The sequence below is a fragment of the Canis lupus genome, chromosome 17, assembly GCF_011100685.1.
Source record: "Canis lupus familiaris isolate Mischka breed German Shepherd chromosome 17, alternate assembly UU_Cfam_GSD_1.0, whole genome shotgun sequence".
NCBI classification, from domain to species: domain Eukaryota; kingdom Metazoa; phylum Chordata; class Mammalia; order Carnivora; family Canidae; genus Canis; species Canis lupus.
In genome coordinates, this window is record NC_049238.1 from 58,357,542 (window position 1) to 58,372,842 (window position 15,301).

General features: G+C 40.3%; 1 protein-coding gene across 2 annotated transcripts in view; it reads right to left on the minus strand.

Annotated features, from left to right (window-relative positions):
• The window catches only part of FMO5 (flavin containing dimethylaniline monoxygenase 5), a 39,665-nt gene extending 24,760 nt beyond the window's left edge, over positions 1–14,905 (minus strand). Inside the window, exons 1-2 of one of the 2 annotated variants that reach the window (XM_038561965.1) lie at positions 14,752–14,905; positions 14,151–14,323 (exon numbers count right to left, since the gene is read on the minus strand). In XM_038561965.1, coding sequence (XP_038417893.1) covers positions 14,151–14,285 — 135 coding nt within the window. In that variant the 5' untranslated portion in view covers positions 14,286–14,323; positions 14,752–14,905. Of the gene's footprint in view, positions 1–14,150; positions 14,324–14,568; positions 14,710–14,751 lie in introns of those variants that run through there. The other variant, XM_038561966.1, reaches the window with a different exon arrangement.
• Positions 14,906–15,301: the final 396 nt, after the last annotated feature.

A 15,301-nucleotide genomic window follows, 5' to 3' on the forward strand; every position in this document is an offset into this window, starting at 1 on the left:
AATCCAAAATTAATGGATGTTTATATACCTCAGGATCCACATTGTGTAACTGTGGAATATGTGAGAATGAAGGTCTCTATTTCCACAAGGATTCTAAGCAGCCCCTCAAGACATTTGGCCTCTTGAGGATTTATTTATAAAACATAAATATATTTGGCACCTAACACATGTCAGACATCACATTTGACTCTAGAAATACAGGAGTGTAGTTGTACACATGTGTATGTATGTATATAGATGTGTGTAAAATATATTACGTATGATATATAATATAATGGACACAGATGTAGTCTGTCTTAACAGAAATCAGAACGTCATGACAAAATATAGCTTATTGATTTTCAAAGAAGCAGTTCATATGGTGTTGAAATTTTGCCAAGTGGATATTCAGGAAAAAAAATCCCATTTTTAACAGAGAACAAGTTTAAACCGTTTTGCAGAGAGGCTGGAAGTTGAATAAACTGTCAAGGCCATGATTTAATAATGTCATCAACCATGCCTACATAATGAAGCCTTGATAAAAACTGGAAAACATGGAGTTCAAGGAACTTCCAGGTTGGTGAAGCTGAGGAGATATGAAGAAAGTAGGGCACTCCGAAAGAGCACAGAAGCTCTGTCCCCTGTCCCCATACTTTGTCCTATGTATGCATTTCTTCCATTTGGCTGCTGAGTTACATCCTTTTATAATAAACTGGTAATCTAGTGAGTAAATGGGTTTTTCTGAGTGCCGTGAGCCACTCTAGCAAATTAATCAAACCCAAGGAGGGTGCTGTGGGAACCTCTGATTTATAGCTGGTTAGTCAGAAGTACAAGTTACAACCTGAATTTGTGACTGGTAACTAAAGTCGGGTCTGGGGATAGGGGTTCAAGTGGGTGGCCCCTTCACAACTTTAAACTTTAAAAGTACATATTATTGTTTCTTCATTAGAAAAATCCCTATCTTTCATTCCAGAATCACATCAAATGGCACTTCTTTGGAGAAGACTTACCTGTTTTTCCCCACAGAGTCAGATGTCCCATTCGTGTTCAAGCTCTCAAAGGCAACTTAAACCTAACACTGTATTATGACTGTGAGGTACCCGACGATGGGATATATATCTTGTTCTTCTCTGTGTCTCTACCATCTGTATAGTAGCTGATAATATATTGGGTGTTCAATAAATGCTTTGAAATGAATTAATGACTAAACTATGGAAAATGAATTTGGAGATACAAAAACTATAATTTTCAAATCTATGTAGGAACACTGAAAAAGACATATAACTTCTCATAAAAAAGTAATAGTACAAAGTTAAATTCACATTCTCATCACCAAATATATAAAATATGTCTGCATGGGGCAATTGTATACTACCTATGTTCACCCATGTTTATATACTTATATGTTGTATAACCTCTATTCTGTCAGCTGGTTCTGCTTACATTTTTAAAATTTTAAGTCAATAGAACTTGAAAATAGGAAAAACAAGTTCATTTATTAAGGAGGTAGTATCTTTCTTTTGTTTTTGTTGAAATGTTGTTTATAGAACACCCGTTCATGATTTAAAATGAGGAGTCTTCTTGAGACCCTTTCTCTCCCTCTCCTTCTGCCCCTCCTCACCATACATATACTCTCCTTCTCTCTAGCAAACTTAGAGAAAAATTTCTTCAATTTGATTTTAAAAATCTACAAAATACCTACAGCTAAACATCATAACTTAATAGTGATAAAATGGACAATTTTTCCCTTAAAATTAGGAACAAGACAAAGATGTCCTCTCTTACCATTCCTGTTCAACATGTAGAAATCCTAGTTGGTATAATAAGACAAGAAAAGGAATAGTGGCTGTACCAGATTGCATTTCCACCAACAAAGCAAGAGGGTTCCCCTTTCTCCACATCTTCACCAATATCTATTATTTCTTGTGTTGTTGTTTTAGTCATTCTGATAGGTGTGAGGTGATATCTCATTGTAGTTTTGATTTGTATTTCCTTGATGATCAGTGATGTTGAGCATCTTTTCATGTGTCTGTAGGTCTTCTTTGGAAAAATGTCTATTTGTGTCTCCAGCCCACTTTTTAATTGGATTATTTGCTTTTGGGGTGTTGAGTTTAATAAGTTCTTTATAGGTTTTTGGATACTCCCCCTTTATCAGATATGTCATTTGCAAATATCTTCTCCCATTCTGTAGGCTGCTTTTTATTTTGTTGATTGTTTCCTTTGCTGAACAGAAGCTTTATTATTTTGATGAAGTTCTCATAGTTTATTTTTGCTTTTGTTTCCTTGCTTTAGGAGACACATCTAGAAAGAAGTTGCTATGGCCATTGTAAAAAATGTTGCTGCTTGTGTTCTCCTCTAGGATTTTTATGGTTTCATGTTTCATGTTTCACGTTTCTGAATTTATTTTTATGTCTAATGTAAGAAAGTGGTCCAGTTTCATTCTTTTGCATGTTGCTGTCCAATTTCCCCAACACCATTTGTTAAAGAGACTTTTTTTTTCCTTTGGATATCCTTTCCTACCTTGTCAAAGACTAATTGGCCGTATAGTTGTGGGTTTCTTTGTGGGTTTTCTATTCTGTTCTATTGATCTATATGTTTATTTTTGTGCCAGGACTATACTGTTTTGATTACTACAGCTTTGTAATATAACTTGAAGTCTGGAATTGTGATGTTTCCAACTTTGCTTTGCTTTTTCAAGGTTGCTTTGGCTATTTGGGGAAAATAGTATGGAGGTTCCTCAAAAAGTTAAAAATAGAACTACCCTATGACCCATCAATTGCACTACTAGGTTTTTACCCAAATACAAAAATACTAATTCAAAGAGATACATGCACCCCAATGTTTATAGCAGCATTGTCTACAATAGCCAAACTATGCAAGTGTCCATCAACTGATGAATGGATAAAGAAGATGTGGTATATATACATACAATGGAATATTAGAATATTACTCAGCCATAAAAAAGAACAAAATCTTGCCATTTGCAACAACATGGATAGAACTCTAGTTCTAAGCAAATAAATCAGTCAGAGAAAGACAAATACCATGTAATTTTATTTATACATGGAATTTAAGGAACAAAACAAATAAGCAAAGAAAAAAAAAAGAGAGACAGACTCTTAACTATAGAGAACAAACTAATGGTTTGGTAACTGATGGTTACCAAAAGGGGAGGTGGGTAGGAGAATAGGTGAAATAGGTATTGGGGATAGGAGTGCATTTGTTGTGATGAGCACTGTGTTTTATGGAAGTGTTGAATCACTATATTGTATACCTAAAATATTACACTGTATGTTAACTAACTGAAATTTAAATAAAAACAAGCTAACTAGTAAAGTGGCATTAAAGCCCTCCCCAAAAGGAAAGGAAATAAAAGTATACAGATTGGGATGAAGAAATAAAATTATTTTTAGTCACAGATGACACGTTTATGTAGAAAATCCCAAAGAATTTAAAACAACAACAACAACCTGGAACTAATAAGCAAGTATAGCAGGGTTGCAAGATACAAAGTTAACTTTAAGGTATAAAGTTAATTGCTTTCCTATATACCAGAAATGAACAATTAGATTTAAATTTTTTTAAACACCATTTACAATAATACCCCCAAAATGAAATATTTATGCATATAAATTTAATAAAATATGTATAGGATTTATATGCAGAAACTATAAAACACAGACGAAAAAAATCAAGGATCTAAATAAATAGAAAGAGATTCTGTGCTTATAGATAGAAGGAATCAACATTATTAAGATGTCAGTTCTTCCCAACATGTTTTTAGCTATTAGCAACTTGATTCTAAAGTTTATATGGAAAGACAAAAGGCCTAGAAAAGGCAGCTTTGACCTTAAGTATGTATTGCGCATAGTGACTTTCAAAAAGTACAGTATAGCAAGGGGGGAAAAAAGAAGAGTGACTTTACAGTGGTAAAACATGACAAAAACCGTCTCAAGCCAGGTCATCGAGGTTAATATCAATAGTGAAAAGTCATATTTATAGTACTACTGAGATGATGAGAATGGCACTGTATCTCTATGGTCTTCTGCCCCCAAATCCATAACCCCAGTCTAACCATGATAAAAACATCAGAAAAATCCCAACTGAGGGACATTCTATAAAATAATTAATAATCCTTAAAACTGTCAAGGTCATCAAAAACAAGGAAAGTCTGAGAAATTGTCATAGTCACAAGGAGACATGACAACTGAATGTAATGTGGTATCCTGGATGGGATCCTGATACAGGAAGGGCCATCAGAAAGAAACTGAGCAAACGTGAATAGAATATGGACCTCTAGCTAATAACTATTAGTATTGGTTCATTAATTATGACAAATGTATCATATTAATAAAAAAACGTTGAGAGGGAAAACTGGGTGTCATGTATTTCGGGATTCTGTACTATCTTCCTAATAATTCTGTAAGTCTAAAACTGTTCTGAAATTAAAAGTTTATTTAAACATATTTGCACATAACACATTTCTTAAAGAAATTAAAATGAATGAGGGGCAGGCTCATTTTGGAACTAAGATGTTTATGGGGGTAAGAGTAGATATGTTCCTACCTTCTGAAATTTATTTCATTCATTTATTCAACAGATATTTCTAAAGTCATTCTGTAATAAAAACACTATTTAATTTGTCCTTGCCTTCCAGAGGTTCAAAATTGAGTATAAGGAGTAGAACCACACTTTGTAGAGCAGGTCTGTTGGAGTCACGGAGCTAAATGAATCACAGATTTTAGCCCTGTAGCAAAACTCATATATTTATATTCTTTTTCACAGTACTGACACAGCAAAGTGTTTTCTTGTGTCAATAAAAACCATCAAGCTCTTCCAAATACTTGATTGGATCCCAGGTAGTGTTTACCATTGTGTCAACTCACTGCTTTTTATAAAAGAGAATAGGAGCAGAACAGTATTGGGTCAGAAAGTGGAAAAAGAAGCTGCTGCTCCTGGGTTTTAAATTTTCCTACAATCAATTAATAATTCTGCCCTGTACAAATGCACCTTGCTTGTATTTCCTGCCTGAGCACATGATTCACACATTTGAGCAGGAAATTCATACAAGAAAAGAGAACAGGGGCAGTGTTGCTCTTCTGTTCCTTTGACAGACTCAGAATTCCATGGGACAGAAGCTTTAGGACTGTTCTCAACCTTGTCTGCACATTAGAATAATCTAAAATAAACAGTAACATAATGCCTCATCCCCATCCTAGAGGCCCCATTTTAATTGCTCCTTGTCTAATATGCAGACAAAGTTGAGATCTGCTGGTAAGAGGTAGTGTGCAGGCCCCGGAAAGCTCAGGGCATCAGAGCTCATCCCATCAACCTCAAAGTCTTTTCTCCACACATTCTCAGCAAAACTGCAGAATGTTTGAGGACAGTGGCAGGAGTTTATCTATGTCAACAGCATCTAACAAAGTCCAAAGTCCAGTAAACTGGTACTGATTTTGCATGTTATCCTCATTTATCAACTGGGAGAGCTGGGTTTAAAAACTATAGGGCAAAAGTCTCTATATCAGCTGCACAGGGGACATTAGTAATAAAGAGCTTTACTGGTACCACAAGCCAATCACACCAGAATTTCTGGATGGACTAACATTATTATTTGTTAAAATTCCCCCAGGCGATCCTTTAAAGTATGGCCAGTGCTGAGAACCACTGCTCTCCACCCTCTTCTAAGTGGTTTTGCATTTATTTGTTTGTTTGTTTTTTTTAGAAGGGAGAGAGTTAATAAGAATTTTTAAAAACCTAGTCACCTGCTTAATTTATATTGCATTTTGTTTTCATTTTATCTTTTAAATTAACATGCCACATCTTATATTATCCTGTATCCACTTCATATATTTTCTTGTATATGCTCTGTTTTCCAAAGATTTTGTTTTTAAGTAAGCTCTACACCTGACGTGGAGTTCAAACTTACAACTATGAGATCAAGAGTCACACACTCCACTGACTGAGGCAGCCAGGTGCCCCCTAACATATACTCTTTAGAGCTTTTTTTTGTTTTTAAGACTTATTTATTTATTTATTTATTCATGAGATACACAGAGAGAGGGAGAGAGAGGCAGAGACACAGGCAGAGGGAGAAGCAGGCTCCACGCAGGGAGCCCGACATGGGACTCAATCCTGGGACTCCAGGATCACACCCTGGGCCAAAGGCAGGCGCTAAACCGCTGAGCCACCAAGGGATCCCCATCTTTAGAGCTTTACTACTGGGAAAGTAGTTCTCACATCAGCAGCATTGGTGTAACCTAGGGGTTTATCAGAAATTCAGAATCTTAGCAGCACTCCAGATTGAGGAATCAGGATGTATATTTTGGCAACATTACCAGTGATTCCTATGTATATTAAGGTCTGAGAAGCTCTGTTTTGGTATGCTTTAAGGATTTTAAAAATTCAGGTTGATTACAGAATTAAAAAAAATATTTTCCAGCATTAAATACTTATTAAATCCTCAGCATTCATAAAGGGTTTATCATGTTAAAGTTCTTTCACTCATAAAGTAATATTAAAGTATGAAAAGTCAAATGGTATGTTTCACATTAACACTACTTTCCACTGTCACTCTGATGTGTTCACGAGGAGACAAGAACTAACTGAAATCAATGTCTTGAGAACTTATAATTATTATTATTTATAAAGACCTCAAATAACAAACCAGGGGGTGGTAGAGCAGCAGATCTCAGAGGAAGTTCTTTTTATTTTTTAAGATTTTATTTATTTATTCATGAGAGACAGAGAGAGAGAGAGAGAGAGAGAGAGAGGCAGAGACAGGCAGAGGGAGAGGCAGCCTCCATGCAGGGAGCCCGATGGAGGACTCGATCCCAGGTCCCCAGGATCACGCCCTGGGCTGAAGGCGGCGCTAAACCGCTGAGCCACCCAGGCTGCCCCTCAGAGGAAATTCTTAAGGAACACAGCATCAGCACATAACATGTTTAATCCAAAATTAATGGATGTTTATATACCTCAGGATCCACATTGTGTAACTGTGGAATATGTGAGAATGAAGGTCTCTATTTCCACAAGGATTCTAAGCAGCCCCTCAAGACATTTGGCCTCTTGAGGATTTATTTATAAAACATAAATATATTTGGCACCTAACACATGTCAGACATCACATTTGACTCTAGAAATACAGGAGTGTAGTTGTACACATGTGTATGTATGTATATAGATGTGTGTAAAATATATTACGTATGATATATAATATAATGGACACAGATGTAGTCTGTCTTAACAGAAATCAGAACGTCATGACAAAATATAGCTTATTGATTTTCAAAGAAGCAGTTCATATGGTGTTGAAATTTTGCCAAGTGGATATTCAGGAAAAAAAATCCCATTTTTAACAGAGAACAAGTTTAAACCGTTTTGCAGTCAAAAAACCAGAAACCTGATACTCAGGTAGAACGGGGACTTGAACTGATTTCACTGGCTGATCAGTTTTTGGCAAACCTGGCTAGGACACTTTCTAGAGACACCAAATGCACCGGCCATACCCCAGGCCTACGGAATAATAATAATGACAGAGATGCCTGGGTGGCTCAGTGGTTGAACAAGTCTTCCTGCTTTTGGCTCAGGTCGTGATCTCAGGATCCCAGGACTGAGTCCTGCATCAGTCTCCCCCTGCCTATGGCTCTGTCTTCTCTGAGTCTCTCATGAATAAAAAAACCAAAATCTTAAAAAAAATAACTATGACATGTGGCACTTGCTGTACACTTGGCACTGTTATTAGTGATCGACATAATTATCCATTCACTTACTCCCTGCAGTAACTCTATGAGGTGAGTGCTATTATTATCTCCTTAAAGAACACAGAGATCTAATTATATTCCCCAAGGTCACACTGCTCTTAGGTACAGACCTGGGATTTGAACCCAGACTGTGCTCTTAACCTCTATACTATGTTGTGACTAGATTTCAAAAGTATAATTTTATATTAATTACCAAACACTAATTAACAGCCTTTTCAGTTCATGCCCCAGATGAGGCATGGGGGTACTGCCAGGAGGTATTCACTCTAGGACTGAGTAAGGACTACTGTCAAATAGAGTTTGTTCCCCTCAACAGAGCCAAGTTGCAAAAGGACTGTCATGGTATTCAACTAGGGATGCTATGAAGCCATTTATGTAATTTTAAACAGAGAGTGAGTGCACGAGTGTGAGGGGCAGAGGGAAGAGAGAGAAAATCTCAAGCAGACTCTGCGCTGAGCACAGAGCCCAATGTGGGGCCCCATCTCATGACCCTAAGATCATGACCTAAGCCGAAATCAAGAGTCAGACGCTCACCTGACTGAACCACCCATGCGCTCGGCTAGAAGGCATTTTTAAGTGGCTGAGCAATGCTATATTCATTTGTACAGAACACAAAACACATCTGAATACCTTAATACCACTCACTGGTTTAGAAAACGAGTTTAAAAGCAAACCCAATGAATGCCTGCCACTTTGAAGTTCAATAAAGGAGGTTGGTATTCTTTGGCATATAATTAGCTTAATCATCTTTTAAGTAGATGATACCTAAACTCAGGAACAAGTCGCAGGGCTGGATGTATGTATTAATAACTCAACTTTAAAACTGAATAAATACAAGGACAAGAAGTACCAGTTGCAGGTGCCCTCTGCCCTCTTCTGAAGACAGGCCCTGGAATAATACCAATTTGATTTTTCAAGGGAAAGAAAAGTTCAAAGCAAAGAAGGCAGCCAGATTTTATATTCTATTCAAGGACAGGATTATTATAGAATTATTTAAATTGAACCAGAATTCAAAGAAAGGAAGAAAAAGAGAGAGAGAGAAGGAAGAGTGAGAGAGAGGGAGGTAGGGAGAGAGGCAGGAGAAAAGAGAAGACCAGAAGGTCAGAGAGAACTGAAAAGGAGGAATCCCTAGAAGGAGTTGTAAGCAAGTATTCTAGACACTAACTAATGCAGACCAGGAGCAACCACTCTAAATTTTCTAACCACTTTACATTTTCTAATGTTTGTTATCTTGTTACACTCTGCCCTCCCCCCAAGATTGTTTACCCTCTTTTAGATAGCAGCAAAACTCATTAAGTGAAAATGATCACTGTGCCATTTTCATTTTCACAGATATCAGTAAAGGACAAACAAGGGATATCTGTGCCCCATTTTGCTGCTAGCCTAGGGAAAGAAAAACCTGAACAGAACCTGAGGTGATGGCTCTGAGAAGAGGTCAGCAGGCTCAATTCTAGCAAATTTGATCACTGTTAAGCCCATCATATTTCCTGACACAAGATAAAATATCTCATTGTTGGAGGAAGTCATCAAGAGGACATGACCACCAGTTGACTGGCAAGCTGGACTCGCAATTGGAGGCTCCTCACCCGTCCCCTGCTCTTGGGCACATCTCCATCAGTGAATTCCACCTGTGGGTAATCAAACCAGTGCTGAAGGGAAGTGTCAATTAGTAACCAGTAACCCTGTCATCTCTGTAGAGTGGTAATTGTCTATATAAATTTCCTGGAGGGCATAGGAAATAGGATAAGCAATCCCAAACTGCAAATGGCCAGTAAAAAAAAAAAAAAAAAAAAAAAAAAAAAAAGATCAATTCATGGTGGATGACAGCACACTACTGAGAACTGAACAAGGTAGTCCCTCCCCATCCATGCAGCTGTGCCCAACACTGCCACCATCTTAGATACCTGGGCCATAGTCCTAGGAGTGTACTATGCTGTGCTGGACTTAGCAAATGCCTTTTCCCAGTATATCCCTGACCACTGACTCACAAGATCAATTTTCGTTTACATGGGAGAGGCAACAATGGGTATTTTGAGTGCTTTCCCAAGGTTGCCTACACAGCCCCACAATATTTCATGGGATGCTAGCCTGAGACCTGCCCCGTTTTCCTTCCCCACATCACTAAAATTGATCCATTACAATGATGATATAATGTTGACACGGGAAGATTTGCCTTTGCTGCAGGGCACCCTGAAGGCTTTGCTGGAGCATATGTGAGAGAGACTATAGGCAGTGAATCCATAGAAAATTCATGGTCAAGGAACTATTATAACATTTTTGAGAGTTGTTTGCTTAGGTAAGAATTGTGTTGTTCCAGAAGCTGTGATCGATAAGGTGCAAGCCCACCCAGCCCCTAAGAATGTGAACAAGATGCCAGCCTTTCTAAGATTTTGGGGACTTTGGAGGACTTTTATACCCTACCTGGCACAGTGCCCCCATTCCTTTTACAGTCACTTGGTAAAGAAAGGGCACATGTGGAACTGGGGATCAGAGCAGCAAGCTGCCTTTGAAAAGGCCAAAATACTAGTAAAGCAAGTTATGGTTCTGGGCCTCTCCCCAGCAGGACTACTATCTGAATTAGATGCGTCTGTGACTCTGGAATATGTGAACTGGGCACTAGCACTAGAGAGGGAGAGAGTACTCCTAGTATTCTGGTCTCAGCTCTAAAAGACGGCAAAAACCTATCTACCACCGTAGAGCACCAGCTCCTATCAGTATACAAAGGACCCCTCCTGGTTAAGCCTCTCACTGAGGAATAGTGCATTGTGCTAAGAACTTCTCTGCCCTTCAAGGGATGGGATGAGAATACGTTCCATTGACCCACCTCTGCCACAGCTCAGATTCCCTCTGTGATGAAGTGACATGCCTATTTGCAGCAGAGGAGCATCCTATCCACCAGCCTACTAGAAATGCAGGTGCTACTATGACCTGTGGAATATGTAGATCCTCCAGATGCCCCTGCCCGTATACCTGTTGTGTTGCTGTAGCCTGTAAGGAGGGAGTGAGGAAATTCCAGCTGATGCCTGGTAAACAGATGGGTCTAGTCAGGGTAATCCCTTCCAGAGGACTGCAGTCACTATTCAGTCCAACAATGACACTATCTGGATGGAAATTGGAACAAAGTACAGTAGCCAGTGGTCTGAACTCAGATCTTGGCTGGTGATCCATCATTCATAAGTTTGGCCTTTACTCCCTTGTTAACTCTTTGTACTGATAATTGGCCTGTTCTAAAGGGATGGAACCTATGGCTTGGACATTGGGAAGCCAAGGGTTAGATGATCGTGAATGAGCCCCTGTGGGGATTAGAATATGTAGAAAGACAGTTTGGTCCACCTATAAGAGCCTGAGGTATAACTCACTATTTTCTAGATCCCTGCTTATAAAGCACTGACATCCCCTGGCAATCAGGAAGCTGATACCCTAGTTTATACTGCCCTTGAACTATAGTGACTCAAGTTAATGCAGTAACAGCATGTCTTGTATGTTCTAAACAAAACCAAACACATCTACCAAGGAATTTGGAGCTACCCATCAGCGTTCTCAATCAGGGAGAGATTGTCAAATTGATTATACTGCCTCCCTCCCTCGGAGTAAAAGTTATACGTATGCCCTGGTTTGTGCAGACACTGCATCTGGCCTAACCCAAGCTTTCCCTGTTGGTGTGTAAACCAGGCTGCTACTGTTAGTGGATTATAGAAGTTGAGTACCATGTATGGATACCCTCATTAGTAAGACATGATGGGTGGGGGTGTGTGGGGGTCCCATTTCAAAGGTCATGATGTGCAAGACTGGGCAAAAGTCATGATGGCAAATGGAGATTCCAGCTCCCCTAGAACCCCCAAGCAGCAGTTGGTAGAAAGGAAAAGGGATATTATAGGAAGAGATGAAATTACTACCATTTAAAAACATTTTGGCCAAGTAGACTAAAGTACTGTCTCAGACTTTAACATGTTTGCATGATCAACCAGTAAGTCCTATTACCCCATATGCCAGACTGGCCCCAGTGCCGTGGCCCTGCTAAGGCACTCAATACTGTAAAGGTATGGAGGTTGCAGAACCCAGACATTGCCCCAGTGCTCACCAAGGATCAGCATGCTGTGCTGTTGAGAACACCAAACTCTGAGAAAGGCATTATCTACTGAAATTTGCAGTGAGAAATTCTGCTGGGATAGGTGAGTTACTTTGTACTCCTGGGTAAGGAGGAACTACTCAATTTCCACTGGGATCCCACTGCCCTACTACAAGCTAGATCTGTTGAAAAGAGGGGGAGAAGATGGGGATTTCTGGTCTGGCATATCCCACCCCTATCCCAACTCACATCTGAGAGTGCTGCCTCCCCTGGCCAACATGGTTGGTATATGTGACCTGGTCAAATTCCTAAAACTGTAGCCACACTAACATCTAAAGATCAGGCCTTGCCATTCTTGTAGCAGAGAAACACCTCCCCATACAAGTTCCTACTAAATATCTCTTTGACCTTAAACTCTGAGGCTCCTTTGGTATCCAGTTACAGGATAGGCACCTGATGGAATTCCTTTCTACAGTGGGTTCATTCCTATGTCCAACAAAGAAATCAATCCAACTGATAGCTATGTGGGCAGCTGCCCCTCTCTAGTTCTTCGGGATTGCCATGGTGAGTATCACTCCTCCAAGAAAGAAACTGAAAGGCCCTAAAGCAGTCCATTAAGGAAGAATAAGCTAGGATTAGCATTCTTGGTTCATCTGATAATACTAATACTCTCCAGATATACTAAAATACTAATCCAGAAACCTGGCCTGTGGCACAGACTATCAATAACCCTGGGCATGGATCTTCTTTTTCTGTCAACCAAACTACACAGGTAGCCCATTAGCCCGCTAACTGGGAGGGTCCTAGAAATGCCATCATTGAGTCAGATCTGGGATGGCTTTAGGGACATGTGAACACCCAGGCATCCCTATGTTGGGAAGAAAAAGTCATTCTAAACAGGATCAACAAAACTGCACCAGGAATATAAGATGGATATCACTGGAACTATGTAGTCAGTCACTCTGTCATACTAAAGTACAATGACTGGTTTGGCACTAACTGGTCATACCACCCAGGTATTTATTAGGTAGCTCCCAAAGGGGTCTAGTGATTGTGTGGGACAAATTTTTGGCCATGGCTCCTACCTAGATGGTTGAACTATTGCGCCCTGGGTTTTCCCTTTGCATAGGAGAGAATTCCCCCCATCCATGGTAACAATATTTGCCAATTTCCCTCACCTCAAGGCTTGATGGGCATGCTGTGTCTTTCACTGACATGGATTATTTGGCTGCTGTCATTGTTTCCTCCATTGGCTCGGTGGATGTTATAGCACATATTTAAGCCCTTAGTAAATTCACCCAGCAAGCATTAAATGATAACCAATAAAACTGGTCCTTACTGAATAATGAAATATCTCTAGTGAGAAAAGTTGTCCTCCAAAACAGAATGGCTTTGGGCACTATTTTTGCCTCAAAAGGAGGCACCTATGCCATTATCCAAACAGAACACTATGCATTCATACCTGAGGAATCTGCTAATATGTCACCTTTACTAAATTACATGAGAACATCTGTGAATACCCTGAGTGATCCAACCCCCAGCTGGCGAACTTAATAAATCAGTGGTTGGGAGCGTGGGGTTCTTGGTGGAAAAACATTGTTTGGGGAATCATTACCTTCATCTTTGTTTTCTTTTGCATGTGCCTACCCTATTGCTGTGGTATCCGACTACCACACAGACAGACAGACACCAAATGGGCCACCTCCATGATAGCAAAACCCCTTGCTTACTTCTCAGGGGACACTGCAGAAAAGGGGGTTGTGTGACATTGTAAAAGCTGGTCAGGAGAGGTGACATGATGGGGGAAGGTCATCAAGAGGATGTGACCACAGGTTAACCCAAGAGCTTGATCCTCAGAGACTTCTTGGAATGTACATTCTACTTGCCTTACTAGTGGGGTGGTGGGGAGACCATGTGGATGGTGCTGATTGAACCCAGTTACAGCCTGTAATATAAAAGTTTTTAAAATGGCAGGTGTGGAGATCTACTTGCCTTGCAGTTGCCCACAACAAGCCTCACATGTAAGTTCCTTTGTTTATTTAAACCTGCCACCTCATGGTTTGTGTGATGGGCACTGAGGAGGGGACTTGATGGGATGAGCACTGGGTGTTATACTATTATATGTTGGCAAATCAAACTTCAATAAAAAAATAAATAAATAAGATAAACCTGCCACCTATCAACCTGGAGTGGCTGCCTCTTTTCTGGGTCTCTCTCTGCCCTTCACGAAGGGGATCACTTCCAAATTACACCTGGGATGCTCCTGAGGTTTCAGACTAACTCTCCTGCTGGGCATGTAGTAGCAGTGAGGGTTCCAAGTATTAAAGAACCAGGAGACTTACCTGGAACCTCCAGAGCCCTCCAATGTCATCAGTCCTTTCAAAGCAGACTGGCTCCAAGCCTTCCTCTAGGCAGCACTTGATAGAGGAGAGCCCGCTAGCACCTCCTCCAATCACAGCAATTCTTTTCTTGGTCATGGTCTCCAGATATCTTCACCAGGCTGGATCAATGTAATCTGTCAAAAAAAAAAAAATGACAAAAGACAGAAAGCATATATCAGCTAACACATGTCAGGAAAGAAAGACCTTGACCATGGCATCCTCCAGATAAATGCCGTGACAAGTGCTTTGGGAGAAGTCAGATTCTGGGGTCCCCCTAACCATAGGGAATTGCTATGCAAGGGATATGGGAGCCCTGCGTCTGAGAGACCAGGAGCTCGAGAGCCCTGCTGTGGTGGCTGCACTGCCTTTCCCGCAGCACCTGGCCGATCCTTCAGCTGCCATCCAGAGGCTAATCTGCACTTTTGGCTCTTGTTGAGGAAATATAAAGCAACAAAGTGTAAACAGCAACAGCCAATGGCAGGGAGCTGTTCCTCTCCACCTCCTTTCAGCCAAAGCCCTGCCACTCAGCGGCACCCCTTCCCTCCCCCAGCGAGACTATTACCTGAGCCAAACCTGCTTTGGGCAGAAAAGAATCCTACAACCTCTGTTTTTGGGTCGCAGTTGCCCGGATGCTCAGCTACCCTCTCTAGAGACAGAGCGACCCTGTGTTTTGGTCCCTCCCCGCTCCAGAGTATGCACTTTGAACTTCCTGCTATCTGCCTTAAAGTGACAAACTCCTCCTGGTGAACGGAGAAACTAGCAACAGACTCAAAGCAAGTCGTGCTCTAAAAGCTTAAACGAAGAACATCTACCTTTCAGAAGATGTGTTAAAACAGATCCCAGTGCCCTCATCTCCGTCTCCACCCCACTCTCACCTCACAGATTGGCTCTTTGGTTCCAGGCTGCTGGCTGCTGGTAGGAATTTACTTAAAACACTGGTGCTCTAAGCTGGCTGCTGGGGTTCAGGGAATTTCTACTTAGAGGAGCTTATAGTTTAGCAGAGAAGACCAAACACAAACAGATACTTTCAATAAAATAGAAATAGATTTTATTTTTAAGATTTTATTTATTTATTCATGAGAGACACAGAGAGAGAGGCAGAGACATAGGCA